General features: G+C 33.9%; 1 protein-coding gene across 5 annotated transcripts in view; it reads right to left on the bottom strand.

The window, feature by feature from the left end:
- C2CD5 (C2 calcium dependent domain containing 5) overlaps positions 1-19,287 on the bottom strand; it is a gene marked incomplete at its 5' end in the record, with an annotated part of 95,122 nt that overhangs the window by 37,776 nt on the left and 38,059 nt on the right. For all 5 annotated transcript variants that reach the window (XM_081083326.1, XM_081083325.1, XM_081083329.1 and 2 more), the window contains 4 exons: positions 174-365; positions 1,185-1,280; positions 6,326-6,440; positions 17,982-18,090. In XM_081083326.1, coding sequence (XP_080939452.1) covers positions 174-365; positions 1,185-1,280; positions 6,326-6,440; positions 17,982-18,090 — 512 coding nt within the window. The remainder of the gene's footprint in view (positions 1-173; positions 366-1,184; positions 1,281-6,325; positions 6,441-17,981; positions 18,091-19,287) is intronic.

Here is a 19,287-nt window from a genome sequence, read left to right as displayed (position 1 = left end):
GAGGGTATTTTTCCTCCCAATTTTCTCTATGATAATATACAAGGTTCAGACAGAACTTCCTAGCCTGTCCAGGATCCCAGGTAGGAAACAGAGCAGATATTTGAAAATAGGTCTATTTGGCTCCATACCCCATACTCTTTCAGGGACCCCAAATACTGATTTCACAAACATACCTTGCTTGAATAAGACAACCTTTTCCAATAACTGTAGCATCTATTGGGAGGTCTATAGTTGTAAAGAGAACATCAGGAACTTTTTGTTTCCTGCAGTTATAGCAATATGTGAGATGAGCTGGAAATGGCATATTCAGTTCATCATATGGTATATGGCAAAATCCACAGCCTGCAGGCAAATTTTCTTCTAGCCTATATGAATATATTAAGAAGAAAAATAAGGCACACTTGAAAATTCTGTGTTTCTTTAAAAACAAACAAACATATTACATACATAGTTCTTGTGTACAAACTACACAACAATTTCTACCACAGAGAGTACCACTATGACTGGTAAGAATTACAAATGACCATGAAATGAGAACCATGTGAGAGAAAAGGTTTATACAAATAGAAAATCATTTTTTATCAATTTGTGTGATGACTTACCATCTGACAAAAAACACTATTAATTCAAAGTTTTTTCTTTGGGATACAACATAAAAACAAATGGTTAGACAAAAAAGGTGATATTTTCTTATTGTATGACAGATATAATGCAAATGTAATTTAAGAATTTCTAATAAAAACATTTCACTTTCCATGAAACTTTATATATAATTTTGGTATAATATAGTGTTTTGATGGTTTTATAAATGAAGAATTCTCTTTATGAAAATTGTTTCATAGTCTTTTTCCATTTTAGAGGTAAGACAAAAGAAAGAAAAAATCAAATCAAAGAAATTATTTCTATAATGTAACAAACAAAAAAATGTCTCCTTGAAATTCTGCAATTGGTAATCATACATGTCACTTATCAAGATACTAGAAATTATGTGTGTCATATAGTGCAGATCTCAATACTGCTCTGTTGCTGTGCATTAGATAAAAATCAGTAAAGTGCCTGGTCCTGATTCCTACACTGTCCCACTAACCCACCCTCACAGAGAAGACTTATCTCAGCTCTGACAAAAGAAATCAACCTCTCCCTTCTCTGCCCTTATGGAAAACAAGCCAGGCTGCCATGACAACCTCTGTTCCAAACAGCTCTCCACGGTGCCATCCTGCAGAAATCTAGGGTTCAGTACAGCTGCTGTGCCAGATGCAGATAAAATACAGACCTCTTCACTATAAAAGAAAAAAAACAAAAAACAAGTTAACATTTTTAGGTAATCTAAGTTTGGAAAATGTTAAATATCAAAGTGATTACTAGGATGACAATTTAAATTCAGGTTAGACTCTACTAAATATTAATAATATCACAGGATTACCTCCTAAACCTAGGAGAGAAAATAGAAGAAATGTAATGTTATTAAAATGGAGAAGGCAAGAATTCTTTATTACTTAAAAATTGTAAAAGATAAAGTATATTAATGACAATAAATTCCTTTAAAATATGGTAAAGCTGAGTAAGATAGGAATACTTCAAAATAAAAGTAGTAACCGTATTGTTGAATCAGGCAATAGCTCATTAAAATATATTACAATCTTCTAAGTGCACATTAAATTTTATTTAAGTTATTCTAAAAGCAAACTACATATATATATATATATATATATATATATATATATATATATATGTTGCTAAAGCTTAATATAAACTTAATAAAAAGTACCTGAAACAAATAATATCCAAAATATACTAAATGGAGCTTAAACTACATCGTTTTATGTATATACTAAAAATTTATATTCAAAAGAATTCTTTGAGAGTCTTTACTATATATTACCCAATTTGAAAGCCAAGAAAAAAAGTAGACAACACAAATACTGAAAGAGATCACAAAGCAAATCAGAAAAGCAGCAGCCTAGGGACAAAAGGCTGGAAACAAAGTGTAAATGGATGGGAAGCCTCAGAGGATAAGAAAGAAATGATCACTTGATTAGAGAGAGGCCAGGCTTCAAATGTGCAAGTGGGTACTGAGAATGTCAGAAGGAATAACATGGAGTAACTAGAAGACACTAAATCAAGGAGCTATAAGAGCAGGTGTAGTTCAAGGAGTTTAATACAGTAATAGTAAGTTGGATGGGTTAGAACAGAACACATTAGGAAAGATGGGATTCAATATAAAGACTTTTTGAGGTCTAGAGATAAAAAAAAGGAGTTTGTGTCAGATGAATTCAAACTTCTAAGTAAATTAATTGGACTCATGTCTGTAGACATCACATCTGTGACCTATCTCCAGCCTCACTGAATCTAAACCTCCTCCAGTGTTGTTTTTAGCCTTGAACACTCCTTATGCCTCTTCACTTCATTTATGTGATTCATACTCATCCTCCAAGATTCCATTCAAGCTTCAATTACTACATTAACACTTTCTTCTAATCATACCTTTAACCTCCAACCCTCTGGGATCCCAAAGCATCCTGGGATATCTCTATCATAAAATGTATATTCATCATAATTCTCCAGTATAATATGAATCTGATAACAAAAACTATGTCTTTTAAAACCATATCCCTAGGACTTGAAAGTGTGTGCCCTTAAATCTGTGAATGAAGCAAGACTATATATGGGGAATAAGGCAGGATAAGCATAATAGAGTTAGTAGTTTAACAAAAGTAGAACTACAATGGGAATAAAACAGTTCAAGAAGATAATACATGGACTGTAAAGATAAAGATGCAACAGGCATGGCTCTGTAATGTCCACATTTACTACAATCTAATCCTTCTTCTCTAATAATGATCACCACAAATGCAAAAGAATTATCCATGTAATAATTCCAGTAAGAATTATCTAAGAACAGAAGATGGAAAATAAGACAGCAGAAGGTTAGTTTTTAGATGATATCTATTGTAAACTTTGAAGGAAATTATAGTAGGGTACAAGGATGGCAGAAATAAGTAAAACCAGAACCTGAGTAAGGAACTAGAAAAATCCCTGGTTATGATAGAGGCCCAAACAAACCAGGTGTGCATGAGCAAATGGTGTGGAGGAAATTATTGTGATCCAAGAATGAACTCTTAAGAGTCTCACATTTTTTAAAATTTCTTTATTGATTAAGGTATTGCATATGTGTCCTTAACCCCGCATTACCCCACTCACCCCCCAAATAGCTGCAGCGATCCTGAGAAAGAAGAACAAAGTGGGTAGGATCTCAATACCAGATATCAAGCTGTATTACAAAGCCACAGTTCTCAAAACTGCCTGGTACTGGCACAAGAACAGACATGTATATCAATGGAATAGAACAGAGAATGCAGAAATCGACCCAAACCACTATGCTCAATTAATATTTGACAAAGGAGGCAAGAGCATACAATGGAGTCAAGACAATCTCTTCAATAAATGGTGTTGGGAAATTTGGACAGATACATGCAAAGAAATGAAACTAGACCACCAACTTACACCTTACACAAAAATAAACTCAAAAATGGATAAAGGGCTTAAACATAAGATGGGAAACCATAAAAATACTAGAGGAATCCACAGGCAGCAAAATCTCAGTCATATGCCAAAGCAATTTCTTCACCAATATTGCTCCTAGGGCAATGGAAGAGTTTCACATTTTTAAGAGGCAACAGTTTTGAGTGAAAATGAGGTCCAGAGTATGGTTAAAAGTCAAGGGGAGATAGGGTACTTAAGAATGAGAAATACAATGCCAGGGTGATAGAATTGAGTTAATAACTCTAACTGGAGGAGAGGGCAGAGAAGAAATTAAGACAGGCAGAAGACTGCTTTGGAGGGAGGGAGAAAAGTCAACTGTGGAACAGCATGGACTTTAAAAAAGAAGAGGTTGTTCAAATGAGAAGTAGGGAAAAAAGATTTTGAGAACTAATAGTATGAAAGTCCCTTCATTGCTTGGCAGAATTAGAATGATTTGGTTAGTAGGAGAAAGAACAGTTAGTAAAAGAAGGTAGAAAGAGTGTACAGGGAGAAAACCAAGATGGCGGCGTAGGTAAACACCGGAGTTAGCTGCCTCGAATAACCACTTCACAAATACAACTAAAAGACAGAACGGACATCGCCCAGAACCACAGCAAGACTGGCTGAGGGGAAATTCTTCAACTAGAAGGAAGGAGAACAGCATACGAGACTCAGAGGAGGCGCAGTGCAGAAAATACAAAGGTGCAGAGGTAACGGAGCGGGCTGGTAGCTGAGGGCGCAGTTGTTTTCAATAGGGAAGGAGTCTCTGAGATCCAGTTCTGGGCGAGTCTCTAGGGACCCAGACTCAAACGGGAGAAGCAGGACTGTCTGGCTTCGGTCTGAACACGAGGGCAGCTTTCTCTCCGAGGTTTGCAGCGGTTGCTGGGACTCTGAGAGGCAGAGCCTCTGGGGATGGGACTGAGAGCAGCCATAACTGCTCCCTCCGCCCGCTCTGTTGATCCCGAGACCCGCCCCGCCCAAGCCCTGCACAGAGCCATTTGCCAGACAGCCTCAGGCAAAGGCTAGATTAGCACCTCTCCAGAGGACAGAAGTTTTCCCACTGCAGACACAGCTGATTCTCACAGCCAGTTGGCCTGGAGGTCAAATCCCCCCCAGTGTTACTTACAACAATCAAGGCTTAACTACAACAAGACTGCGCACAAAGACCACTAGAGGGTGCACCAAGAAAGCATAAAAAATGCGGAGACAAAGAAACAGGACAAAACTGTCAATGGAGGATATTGAGTTCAGAACCACACTTTTCAGGTCTCTTAAGAACTGTCTAGAAGCCGCCAAAAAAGTTATTGAGATCCTCAAGAAATCTAATGAGACCCACGATGTTGTGATAAAGAACCAACTAGAAATTAAGCATACACGGACTGAAATAATGAATATTATACAGACTCCCAACGGCAGACTAGAGGAGCGCAAGAATCAAGGCAAAGATTTGAAATGCGAAGAAGCAAAAAACACCCAACCAGAAAAGCAAAATGAAAAAAGAATCCGAAAATATGAAGATAGTGTAAGGAGCCTCTGGGACAGCTTCAAGCGTACCAACATCAGAATTATAGGGGTGCCAGAAGATGAGAGAGAGCAAGATATTGAAAACCTATTTGAAGAAATAATGACAGAAAACTTCCCCTACCTGGTGAAAGAAATAGACTTCCAAGTCCAAGAAGCACAGAGAACCCCAAACAAAAGGAATCCAAAGAGGACCATACCAAGACACATCATAATTAAAATGCCAAGAGCAAAAGACAAAGAGAGAATCTTAAAAGCAGCAAGAGAAAGAAACTCAGTTACCTACAAGGGAATACCCATACGACTGTCAGCTGATTTCTCAACAGAAACTTTGCAGGCCAGAAGGGAGTGGCAAGAAATATTCAAAGTGATGAATGCCAAGAACCTACAACCAAGATTACTTTATCCAGCAAAGCTATCATTCAGAATTGAAGGTCAGATAAAGAGCTTCACAGATAAGGAAAAGCTAAAGGAGTTCATCACCACCAAACCAGTATTATATGAATTGCTGAAAGGTATCCTTTAAGAAGAGGAAGAAGAAGAAAAAGGCAAAGATACAAATTATGAACAACAAATATGCATCTATCAACAAGTGAATCTAAGAATCAAGTGAATAAATAATCTGATGAACAGAATGAACTGGTGATTATAATAGAATCAGGGACATAGAAAGGGAATGGACTGACTATTCCTGGTGGGGAAAGGGGTGTGAGAGATGCGGGAAGAGACTGGACAAAAATTGTGCACCTAGGGATGAGGACAGTCGGGGGGGGGGGGGGGGGGAGGGCAGAGGGTGGGGTGGGAACTGGGTGGAGGGGAGCTATGGTGGAAAAAAAGAGGAACAAATGTAATAATCTGAACAATAAAGATTTACTAAAAAAAAATAAAAATAAAAAATTTAAAAAATGAGTGTACAGATGAGCTTTAAAGACACAAGGCAGTACATTTGCATAGATCAAGGGTTCCAAAGATCCCAGAGGTAGAAGTTGATAGAGTCACAACCTAGAATAAAATCAGCCTAAAGTTAATATTTACTGTGTGTCAGTATTATATTCTCATTCAATGTGTATAGTGAGGCTCAGAGGAATAGAGTAACTTTCTCAAAATTTTACAGCAACTCAGAGGCAAAAATGGCATTTAACCCTCAGTCTGAGGTACTCTAAAGACCATGCGCCTGGATCACCTGCTATTCTTCTCTCTATATTTACATAAAGCTTTTCCCCTTTCAGAAGACAATCTGTAAGTTACAGCATCTAGAAAAGCATGTTGTATTATCATTTACCAGATGCTAGTTGATTCACTGTAGCCCACTACAGCATGACAGCCTAATGCTTTAGCATGTGACTTTATTTCTTGTCTGATTTCTGCCCACCACGCATCTCGAGTTTCTGGTTCATCTGAAAAATAAATTTTAAATCAGTTTACTACTCAATAGTACATTGTCTATATGAACAAGAAATGTTTAAAATAAACATACGCTGGAAGGCAAAAAAAAAAAAGCACTGCTCTACAACAGATTTTACAACGTCACATCTTTAAAATACTACTTCTCAAAAGCTTAACATTTTAATGTAATGCTACTTCTCAAAAAGTATAACATTTTAAACTTGATTGCTAGGGGGGAAAACACCTAGTTCTATATACTTTATTACTTTAAGGGACATCTATAGAGATGTATTTAATTAGATACAACTTAAAATGTTGACCCAGACTTTCCAGATTCTAATCTTAAATTGAGAAGGTATCTTATATCTCACCTCACTGAGAGGACACACTATGAATCATATCTATAAATTTAATATAGATTCAGATTTCATTTCCTGGTACCTATCTTTTATAACCCACTATATTCTGAGTTCTTTCCAAGGTAAAGATTTATTGATGTTAAAAAAAAGAGAGAGAGAGAAAGCCCACCCTAACCGGTTTGGCTCAGTGGATAGCACGTCAGCCTGCGGACTAAAAGGTCCCAGGTTCGATTCCGATCAAGGGCACATGCCTGGGTTGTGGGCTCGACCGCCAGTTGCGGGCATGGAGGAGGCAACCGATCAATGATTCTCTCTTATCACTGATGTTTCTCTGTCTCTCTCCCTTCCTCTCTAAAAACCAGTAAAAAAATATTTTAAAAAAAGAGAGAGAAAGCCATCTGTAGTTATCCTTCTAAAAAGATGTGGGTCCTAAAGCAAAATGACAAAATATAAAGGGACTAGCCAATTCAAAATAAAGAAAACAAATACATTTAAAAGATTAATACAAATAATTTGGTCATTGTATATAGGGACAAATTTCAGATAGAACACTGTAATTCCACGTATGGCTCTGTAATTAAGTAAATGCCTTAAAATCCTAGAATTAGATTTCATTACCATAGAGAAATCCAATGTTGTTTTGTAATGGAGCATTATAAATGGAGCATCACTCACACATACTTCCTAACTAATCACTTGCATATAGCTGCAAAATACTGGTGAACAGCAGCTGCAAATTATAGTAGCTTTTTATATACAAAGATGTTAGAAACAGAAACGGACTATAACCAGCACATCCTAATTTATTTCTTTTTGTGGCAAATTGTTGAGATAGAAAAAAACCCAACTCTAAACAGTATGTTAAGCTCTTACTATAAATTTTCCACACATAAGGCACTACTAAAACTGAAAATGAAACAATCTCCAAACCTTCTTTTTTGAATTTCAGTATATATCCATTTTCAAAATATGTTTTGCAAAATAAGAAGAATAAGTAGAATTATACTCACTAGTGAAATATTGAAGACAGCAAAGTAAAGAAAGGTTAAAGGCTTACTATGGCTCACATTCCTATGATGTAATTTTGTTTCCTCCACGGGAGGAAGATCAGCAAAAGGGAGAAATGAGGAGATAAAGGCCAGAACTACAAATGATGTCAGCCACTTCTTGAATTAAAGCTTTGGATCCAAGACAGAGCTACCCTAAAACTTTCTTTCAGAAGAAAAGAAAAAATGCAGACTCCAGGAAACTAAGAAAAATGTCAAAGTAGGAGAAAAATAAAGAAAGAGAAATAGAAAAGACTACAATACGGTGTTAGCAATCAATATTATGAATTAAGACATGTGTGAGAGAATTAGGTGGTCCTATTTTGCACATATACTATTATGTTAAAGAATTTCTTCATAGTTTTAACTGAAATGCAGACATTAACAGCACAAATACACTTTCAAATCCATATTCTTTTTCTTTTAAGACAAGTATAAAAAAACATCTATTTAATATCATCCTTTCCTAACAGGGAATTTTTTAGAACATAGTTATTTAATCTATCAAATTATTTATTCTTTGAAAATAGATACCATAAATAATAATAGAAATATTTCTGTTTAGAAAATAATTATTTTTGTAAAAAACTGTGTAAAATAAAAAGTCTCACTTTTCCTAAATGCACTAGTAGGGCCTGCTATTTACTTCTTATATCTTTCTGTAAGTTTAAACTATTTTTTGCTAAGACAAATAATTATATACTATGGTTTTATAAAAATATATCTTCTCACATTAGGTGTGCCTACATTTTTGCCACAAGTAATACATGGTAGCTTTTCTATTTTAAGAATGAATTTTACAAGAAGTAATACATCACACTTTTTCAAATTAATGAAAAATGGAGGGAGCCACTTAGTTTATGTTCAAAATATATTTATTTAGAAATGACTAGCATGTCTAAATGGAAAAGTATGTAATAATAAGTACTATGAGATACATGTAATCACATAGAATACAAAGTTTAATACATCAAACTTACCTTGGTATAACACATAAAATAATCAGATAATTAAACCAAACACTATGAAAGAATAGGTGGCTGATTAAAAAAAATAAAAAATGAATAAAAAGCTGAATGCAGCACAAGTGGAGCATTCATATTCTTCTGACAAGTTCACAAGCAGCCTTTATTTTGACACACGAGCCACGCAGTTGCACATGGGGATGCCACTGTTGTAATTATTTACAAGTTTAATAAAAGCTAACAAGTTACATAACATGGGAGCTAAAGAAGCAAATGGCATATGTCCACACTCCAAAGAATTTCTTAAATTTGGTTTTTGGCTAAAGCAAAAGCTCAAAGAACGAAAGATTTTGCAAAGCAGAATCAGCAGACAGGAGCCAGAAACAGTGGATATTTTGGGCGCATGCTTGGATCAGGTGACAGTACAGACCGAAAACTATGGCAGCTCACTGAAATGGTTACAGAAAGTAATGGCCCTAAATTCTAGGTGAAAGCAAGGCAAGCATACAGTAAGTAGGGAGCACTTCATCACAAACTAGTAATTTGATTAACAATAATTATCTACAACTGTTAGCAGAAAGCCAAAGGATGAATTTTTTGGCTATTAAATTTAGTGGTTGTTTAATTAAAATAAAATGAAGGTTAATTATTTATTTAATATTAAAGATAAATTAAATTTATCTTCAACACCTCTATCATACTTGTGCCAGATAAGCCAGAGAATCTTGAAGTATTAATTATAGTCCAGTTTAACTTAATACAACTGAAAATTCAGAAATATGGTTTTTAACTGCTACAATAGAATCTTAAATGCTTAAAAACTGCTAACTAACATTCTTATAGGAAACACACTAGTGAATTTAAATTGTTTTATTCATCTACATAAGTCAAAAACTGTAGGATTTCCCATACTTATATAAATGGCAAAACAAAGAATCCGGCTTAAAAATGTATGGTGCCCGGCCGGTGTGGTTCAGTGGTTGACTGTCGACCGATGAACCAGGAGATCACAGATCAATTCCTGGTCAGGGCACATGCAAAAAAAAATCAATAAAATTTTATGGCAACCATTCATGCCATACATAAAACTGAATACAATTTAGTCACTTGGAGGATATACAGCTGAGATGTGAGGGTCACAATTGATAACATTTCAAAGATGTTAGGAAAAACATACCTTCACTTGAAATACCATGCACCTCCCAATAATCTATGTATATTTATTTATAATTATAAAGATATTATTTTAGGAGGTAATAACATATTTATTATACAATTTATGTTTTATACTATTTTATGTTTTTCTTCTGAGTCAAAATTTCATAGGTAATATCACTCATTTCATATTTTTAATATATTCTTTTAATTGTAGGCATGAACTGAGCTCTAGAGTAGTATCTCACTGATACCTCTTTTAAAAGTAATGTCTGCACACTTGGGTTGACATCATAATGAATTCTTTTTGCTGCTATTACTTTTCTAGAGCATAGCCATAGCTGGATATCTTGCCATCTTTTTAGCATTCTATCTTGTTTCTGAAGTGCAGGTGAAACTGGTAAAGGTTCTTAAAATAACAGTAATAGTGTAAGTCTCAGAAAGAAAAAAAGTAAACAACTCAATGCAACATGCCTTTGTAAAACTCGATCCCTTTGAGCTTTTAGGCAATCACACACTTGCAATTAAGAATCACTGACTATCTGAAATGTTAAACTTAGTTCTATTTTTACATAGCCCTGGAAGAGGAAAAACTCTGTCCTTACAAATCTAGTTGAAAGAATAAAGAAAATATTATTCAATCTACTTTTTAAATGAACAAGCGGAGATAACTATTAGGTAGAATCAAAAGTTTGTAATACAATTATATTCTATCTTGTTATTGGAAGCATAAAACGCTATATTCTCAAATACCCGAAAGAATTATTCTAACCCACAACAAACTTTGAAGAAGATATCTTTTCCCTAATGAAACAGAAAGCACAGAGTTGAGGTTCAAGGGAATATAACAACCCCAAGTTGGGTGGGGATTCAGAACCAGACCAGGAAGAGTCTTATTATATAGGGAATGATGTATAAATTCAAACATCACGATGCAGGAATTTGGGATGTTAGGAGGTAGCTGAGATATAATCCATGTTAGACTAAACTGGAGTTCTTTACTATTTGTGAAAAAAAAGTTATATGTAAACTTCTCCCTAATTTTGAACTTATACTCTTCATATATAAAGACCAATTACAGTATATATAGAAAGAAAAAATTATATATTACATTTACATGTTACATTATAATAATGTAATGAATATCCGATTGCACTATTATACATATAAAGAGTGAAATTTCACAATTAAGATTATATATGTAATTTTTAGACAGTAAAAAAGTGGATAGTAATGAATATAGTTACTTTATATAGAGAGAAAATTATATATATTTATATGTTACCTTATATATGAAGAAAAGTTCACAGCATACATGCTATATTTATGCCTTCTTGAATTCTACAGGGTAGAGCAAAAGTAGGTTTACAGTTGTGAGAATGCAAAACACCATTTATTCTTGTGTTGTTATCTATTAATTATTGTATTATTTTCCATACAAATAACTATAAGCCTACTTTTGCCCCAACCTGTACATATCTATTTCCTAAAAATACTAAAGCCTAAAAATTGCTTCACTACTTAGTTTGCACGTTTCCTTATGTGCACCTCCCTCTCAATGTAGTAAAAAGAATAATTGCTGAGATCATCAGTAGAATTCAAGTTCCAAGAAAGCCTACCTCCATTTAACTAATACACACACACACACACACACACACACACACACACACAGCAAAACAGTATAAAAAGTAACCTAGACTAGATGTGCAAATAGGATCTCTGCCTGGCTGAAGAATGGTGTTCCCAATCTCCAACACTGTGCTTAAGATATGGCAGACACTCCATGAATATCCACTAAATAAAAGCTTTTCTTTAAAATTATTTTTAAAAAAATTTTTGGACGCTCAGACTGATATGTATATTCTATAAATATTTCCTTAAACATAATCTGGTACTAGGCCAAAAACATAAAAAGCAAGATAATAAAAGATAATATTCATAAAATAAATTCTCAGATACTGAGTTCTCTCTTCCTGCTCTATAAAATATTTTCTATCACTGTAGTTAACACAAACTAAGATAGCAAAGCAGGCAAAAAGGGAAGGGGGAGGGGAGCTAAACTAACAAAGACATTTTGTACTCAATGGGAAAACTTAAGAATGAAGTAACATCAAATGAGTACTGGCCCTAGGATATTACTTTGCAAATGCTGAAAGTTTCAGAACTACATTCAAAGAATGTACAGTAACACAGCTCCAAAAACACTGTCTAAAATATAAATATACATGAATTGCCTATATATCCTTTAAAATCTGAGCTCAAGAATTACTTCTACAAACTTCCTTGCCACATAGAGTTAATCATGCCTTCCTCTCTAACACTGTATCTTGTATCACATCAGACCACACAGTAAACGACTCACATATTTTTCAGGCCCTGGCATCTTTGCACACTTACTATCTAACAAACTGCATGGCACAAAATAAATTATAGTAAATGCTTGCATGATATATCGTATTTCATGAAATGTTATTGTGTAACATAAAATGTTTTCTTATACCATTCTACATTTTAATGTTTGTGAAATAAGAATGTCTAATAATTGATAAGTAGGCTATTATTAAATTGATGATACATCATATAATACATGGTATCAGAGAATACACAGTATGGATGAACAATTTTTAGCATTAGTAGAAACTACATCAAAAAGTAGTTTTCTCACTGACTTGGTCAGCTCTTGATTCATATAGTAATATGGGACAGCAATATTCCCTATTACAGAGAAGAAAACATAAATAATTTTAATATATTTACCAAAATATCACTTTTCTTCAGAAATATCAAGTTATTTTCCCTAAACTAATGTCAAAATCAGCCTGATGTCTGAATATGTACCGTTACCATAATGATTCTAAAACCTCAGTCAAAAGCATACAACTATGAGAACATTAAACTGACAGTCATCTTTTATGTTCTTTGAATAGTCTATCCATCTTTTTTTCCCATACACTTATGACTGGACTTTATTTTTAAATGATGGCAAGATATACTGCTTCCTCAACCATGTTTCTCCTTGCCAAATTCTGTAATTTTGCTTACATGGGACAAAGTCTTTATTATGTCTATAAGACTTATCTTTTGCCCTTTCCGCTTTTCAGGACTGTTCTGTCATCTAACACACACATCTCACCCTCAACATCGCTGCCCTGACAAGGTTTCAACTCTTTAAATTATTAATGATTAATCTGCTCTCAGTGTCCTTTTTCTACATAATAAGCTTTTTTTCTTCCCACTATACTAATCTCCCTAATGTTTTAAATATATATTCTTATTTATTAAAGGAATCAAACAGGGTATTTTTAATTCCTTACTAAAAACTAAGTATACAGCATTACATTAAAAATGATTATTTTCATTCTAATCATTGTGAGAACATGCTGGCCAAAACTTGGATAGCCAATAGAGATAATTCCCCTAAAGATTTACCAAGTGATGTCAGTCAAAATCTGCAAAGGTTGGACCTGGTCAGATTGTTTACTAGACTGAATTTAGGTAAATCTGCATGATGAACATGAGTTACTTCATAGTCAAACATGCATTACTTACATCAGAACTTAAATCCTGGCCTCCTAAGAACAAAGACAGTTTACAATATTGAAAAGATTATAGGGTATTATCTAAAAAAGTGAGCTTCTGGATTTTTGTTTTTGTTTTTTCTGACACAAAGAACTGAAAAGATTCTTTAGGCAAAATAACAGCTTCTGATACTGAATCAAGATGATTCTACTGTTTAATTCTAACATGTAAATAACATCAAAATTAAGATATCTGTATTATTAAAAGAATAATTCTTTTATCAAAAAGGAAAATCGAAAACATTATTCTAAGTAAAATAAGAATGTCAAAAGAAGTTAAGAACCATATGATTTCACTCATATGTGGGATATAAAACTGAAACTTGTGGACACAGACAACAGTGTGGTGGTTGCCAGAGGGAAGAGGTAGGAGTGGGGAGTGGAGGAGGCCTAATATATGGGTCGGAGGATGGTTAGACTTTGGGTAGTGCAGTGCAATATACAGACCATGTCACCCCAATAAATTTAATTTTTAAAAAGAAAAGAAAGAAAAATTAACTGACTTTGACTTTAAACCACATCATCAGCTGTAAAGTTATCTTAGTTTAGTTTCTTTAAAAGCTACAAACAATATCTGTATGTAAAAGTAATTAAAAAGAAAGTGTATATTCTCATGTAGAAGGGGAATGAGGAAAGCTTATGCAAGCTGTTAATCTTCCCAAAATCTGCTCTTACCAAATTTTGGAACACTTTTAGAATTATAAATAAAAAATGCTAACAGTTACATTATTATCATATTTATAGAGCACAAAGTACATTATATTCAAACCTAGATTGAAGTTTAAATATACTTTAAGATTATCAAGCTAGTCATTTAATGCTTATATTTAATATTTCCTTAATCATAAAGTTAATTCTTGTGTCATTTACCTGATATGAAAAAAATGTCCAAAACATAACATATTTTAAAATTATTATTCTGAAGGTCAGTCAACTAACAAAAGTCATTTATAATTTATGGTATTTCTATGGTTTTAATTAATTCATTTTAGTTCACACATTTTTATATTTGCATTTCCATGGAAATTATGAGAGTTAGAATATATGTACTGAAGAATATATCTATATAACTGAATTGATATGAAACCTATTTAATCTAGAACATTTCTAAAAACTTCACTGAGCTGCCATAATTTTTGTCAGCGTATGTAGTACTGAATGACCATTAAAATACCTGAATTGAAACTATTCCAGTCTAGCAGTTTGTAAGATCTTGTGTTACCCATAATTCCGACAAAGGCTGAGTTCAAAACAGCAAATTAGAAGATCAGTTTTAGGTGCAGAATAGTAGGGGGGGAAACAAACTATAAACAAGAACACAATTGACAACACCACTCGACAGGAACTGGAAAGACACAGACAGCAGAGTTAATAAGAAGTTGAAATAGAAAGAGAAGGAGGAGCATGCTGTCATAATCTAACATTAACTAAAGTTTAATTCTTTAAGATAATTACCTTGATTTTTAAAACCACCCCATTTGTTCCTTTATTATATGACCTGGTTTGCTAAGTACTTAACAAAGGAGAAAGTTCAAAAGAAATAACTCCAAAATAATAATCCATAGAATTTGCAGGTGGTAGTGGTTTTAAAATAAGATTTTTTTCCTCTACACTCAGTTGAAAATGCAAATTTCCCATACTCACTAGTCAAAAAAAAAAATTGCTGCAGCATTCATTTGAGAGTGCAAATACAGCACTTTTAACATTATCACATGTATCTCAATTCATCCTAAGTTCTGCAGATGAACTCAGTGTCATAAAATTAATACAACATCATTATGGTAGATGCTAATCTAGAGTTTTGTTTTGTTTTAACATTCAGCTATTTTCAACAAATTGAAATGTTTTCATAAATAATTATTTAATGGAGTGAAGATTAAGAAAATGTTCTTAAGAAAATGTTTCTTTTTAAAGTGTAAAAGATGTACTAAGCAGTCAAAAGAATGTGATATCTATATCAAATTAACACTGGAATCTTTAGAATATACAACTGATTCGTATTTAACTGAAGATAAAACAAAATTAAAATATAACTTATATACCATTAAAGCATTTATATGTTTATGTCCATAATCATTTGGGAAATAGCCCATTATTAACTAAGAATTTCTATATGTGAATTGAAAAACTACTCTGAAAAGAAAGGAAAGGCAAAGAATGAATGAGCTAGTAATACAGTATACAAAATGTATTCTTAATAAGGGTTCCTATTTTCTTCTCTGGGCCTGGATTCTTAACATTTCTTGCACAGCTAGAATATACTGACAAGTACAACAGATCCCACAAAGCAGTTTTTTGTACAAAATAATATGATTTTAAATATAGCTCTCTACTTAAACTTATTTAAATAACCTTCATTTGTTCTCCCAGACTTGCATACTACTTACTCAGAGTACATGGAAGCAACAATAAAAATGTAAATAAGCCCTAGCCGGTTTGACTCAGTGGATATAGCGTCAGCCTGAGGACTGAAGGGTCTCAGTTCAATTCTGGTCAAGGGCATGTGCTTTGGTTGCATGCTCCTCCCCATGCCAGGCCCTGTTCAGGGTTCATGCAGGAGGCAACCAGTCGATGTGTTTCTCTACATCGATATTTCTGTCTTTCCCTCTCTCTTCCACTCTCTCTAAAAATCAATGGAAAAAAATATCCTTGGGTGAGGATTAAAAATAAATAAATAAATATTTTCTGAAAATGTAAATAAAAAGACATTACCAATAATTGAATATATTCCTAATATCATTTTTGAAGTAATTATATAAGTGTATGCAATCTTTCAAAATATTTGAGTCAATGGCCCACAGAAACACAGGCAACTAGCCTTGGTCATATAGTTAGTGTCATGTATCTAAACCCAGTATTTCCTTGCACTTTCCAAATAATCCAAGTTCCTAAACACAAAAATATAAACTTTGCATAGTCCTCAAGGTCTCAATTCATTAAACTGCCATCAGTCTAAATTTGCCTTTAATTACTGCAGAATATACAAATACTATATGAGGGGGGAAAAGTTCTTAAATTGACCAGAAAAATAAGAAACAGGGGGAAAAATAATAAATCATAGAAAAAAAGAAGACTGATGCTTAAAAGATATATTCACTCAGCTTTAGAGTTTTTATAAATAATCCCAGCTAGTATTGCTTCTCTGAAATCTTGTTCAGAGTCTAAAAATTCCATTGTTTCTCTGTAATTAGTAACTCAAAATAAATGACATCAAACCACAGGGCACAGATTACTGTAATTTAAAAGAATAGTAATTTTATGTATCCTCAAAATCGTTATCTGCGATGTTTGGCATTAATAATTTCAAAGCATTTCACTCTTTTTATAGTTGTCAGTACAGGCCTCAGAAGGAGGTCATTAGAAGTGACAATTTAAATTTTTCAAAAGTATATATGTATATATGCCAAATAAGAATATTAGTATAAAGTCAGGTTTAAGGTATGACATTAAAATAATAAATGCCTTGAGCAAGTGATTGGGCATCTTGTCAGAAAGATGCAAGAACACATTCCGTACGAAAAGTTCCTACCACATTTATCATGCTTATTTTAGATTTAGAAAAATCACCAATGCCCTGACTGGTTTGGCTCAGTGGATAGAGCGTCGGCCTACGGACTGAAGGGTCCCAGGTTCGATTCCAGTCAAGGGCATGTACCTTGGTTGCAGGCACATCCCCAGTAGGGAGTGTGCAGGAGGCAGCTGGTTGATGTTTCTCTCTCATCGATGTTTCTAACTCTCTATTCCTCTCCCTTCGTCTCTGTAAAAAATCAATAAAAAATATTAAAAAAAAAAAAGAAAGAAAAATCACCAAGCCATTTCTAACCTAAGGGCCTGAAATTACTGGGACTTTAATGCTTTTCTTCTTTTATAATGATGGCCCATGTCTTAAAGAAGTGAGCTTTCATTCTTACTTGTTCGGTTATACAGAACAAATAGCTACCCAAAAGAATCCAAGGAATAGGACAGTTTTGTTTTTAATTCTTAGGTACTCTACACAGGTTTACAATTACATTTTAAAAGAATACTTCTTTTAGGAATAAGGAAATAACTCAAATAATCTATAAAGGGTTATTGCCAGAAAATATAAAAAAGAGTTATTGCCAATCAAAAGAACTAACACCTTAATTTAATGGTCGCAATGGGTCAACTGTATCTGCCTGGCTCAAAGAAAATAGAGGACTTAAAAGATACTTAATGATTCCCTTGGCCAAAAGTGAATCAAGATTTGTATTTTTATTTTGTATAAAAACGTAACTAAATTATACTTCTTCTTAAGTTTATATTTAATTAAGGTCAGTGAAAATATTTTAAAGCTACATGTGTCAGTTTATACTATTTTTCATTTCTCATGCAGATAAATTTGGCTTAAAAACAGCATTATAAAAATCAACTTTAATAATCATAGTCTAAATAAATAAAACATCAAAAACAAACTTTTAAAGAACGTACCAGGATTGTGGATACGATCCAAAAGCTTCACAGAGCGTGCACTAACAACACCCCCAACGTGCACAAGAAATCCAGGAGGAAATGCCGTCAAGGTAAAAAATGGAAATTCCTAGTAGAAACAAGAGGAAAAAATATAACTGAGTATGTAAAGTACCAAAAATTTGCTTGTTAAAAAGCTGTCATAACGAAACAAATTCCATCCCTTAACAAAGGTTACCAATTATACATTACACATGCTTTGTATGTAAGTTTCCTTGGATGTTTAGAGTTTTTAATCCACTTTCTCATATATGCAGAACCAAAGCACTCTTTTCATCAATTCCCAGTAAGAAAAATGTTCTCGGAGTTCCTTCCTCTCAATCTCCTACTCTGACAGGACTTCGAGTTGAGATGAGGAGATTCCCCTCTACCCCATACCTGCTTCTTAATGGGACTGCCTCCCCCTCACTTAATGCTTTTCCCCAAGTCCAGGCCACTGGGAAGACTCGGAAGGCCTGGAGCTAGAGATCTAAAAGAATGTGGGACTGAGGGAGACGTAGGGAGAGGCTGAGCCGTGTGGGTTAAGAAATATATAGAATGGTGAAGATAGGGCAAATTTCAAGTTGAGGTGTGTAGAGAATCGCTGTGTGATTACTCTATCGAGACCAGGGCAGCAGGAGAAAATGTAAGTTCATAAATGTATTTTAAGGAAAGGAGAGAGGTAAGTGATACCAGCAAGGGAAGCAATACAATTCCACACGTTTTTTGAAGCTATATTCTTCCTTTCTCTCTCAAGGACATCAATCTCATCAATTTAGAGACAAAGAGAAGCATGTGAGAGAAGAAAACAGTAGAGAAAGGAAAGTCATTGAAATGGTACCCGGGAAGAAAAGGGAGCCCCTGCAGCTGCCCAAATATAAAGGTCTATCACATTATTCAAGTTGCATTTGGGTCAGGGAACTAAATATCTGACTTGTCTGGATCCAAGATTAATATAGCTCACTTAACCAGAAATCACTTACGAGTAGCCTCAGCTATTCAGAACCTAACTGAGAACTGGAAAATAAGCAAAACAGGGCTCTCAACAGTAAAATGAACTGTTATGGTTCCAAGTACTAAAGTTTATGTGCTTTATTCATAAGAAATCTCCACTGGCCATATTCACAGTATGGCACATAATAATTTTAAAGATACAACTTTAGGGACATATTCTAAAATCTCAGTATCCTTTTCCCAGACCACAGTAGATTAAATGCAGCAAATAAAAGCTGGAAGATAAAGAGATACAGAATACTACTAGAAGCAGGTACATTAAAAGCAGCAAGAA

The sequence above is a fragment of the Myotis nattereri genome, assembly GCF_964212035.1.
Source record: "Myotis nattereri genome assembly, chromosome: 2".
NCBI lineage: Eukaryota > Metazoa > Chordata > Mammalia > Chiroptera > Vespertilionidae > Myotis > Myotis nattereri.
This window is presented reverse-complemented; position numbering and strand designations above follow the sequence as displayed.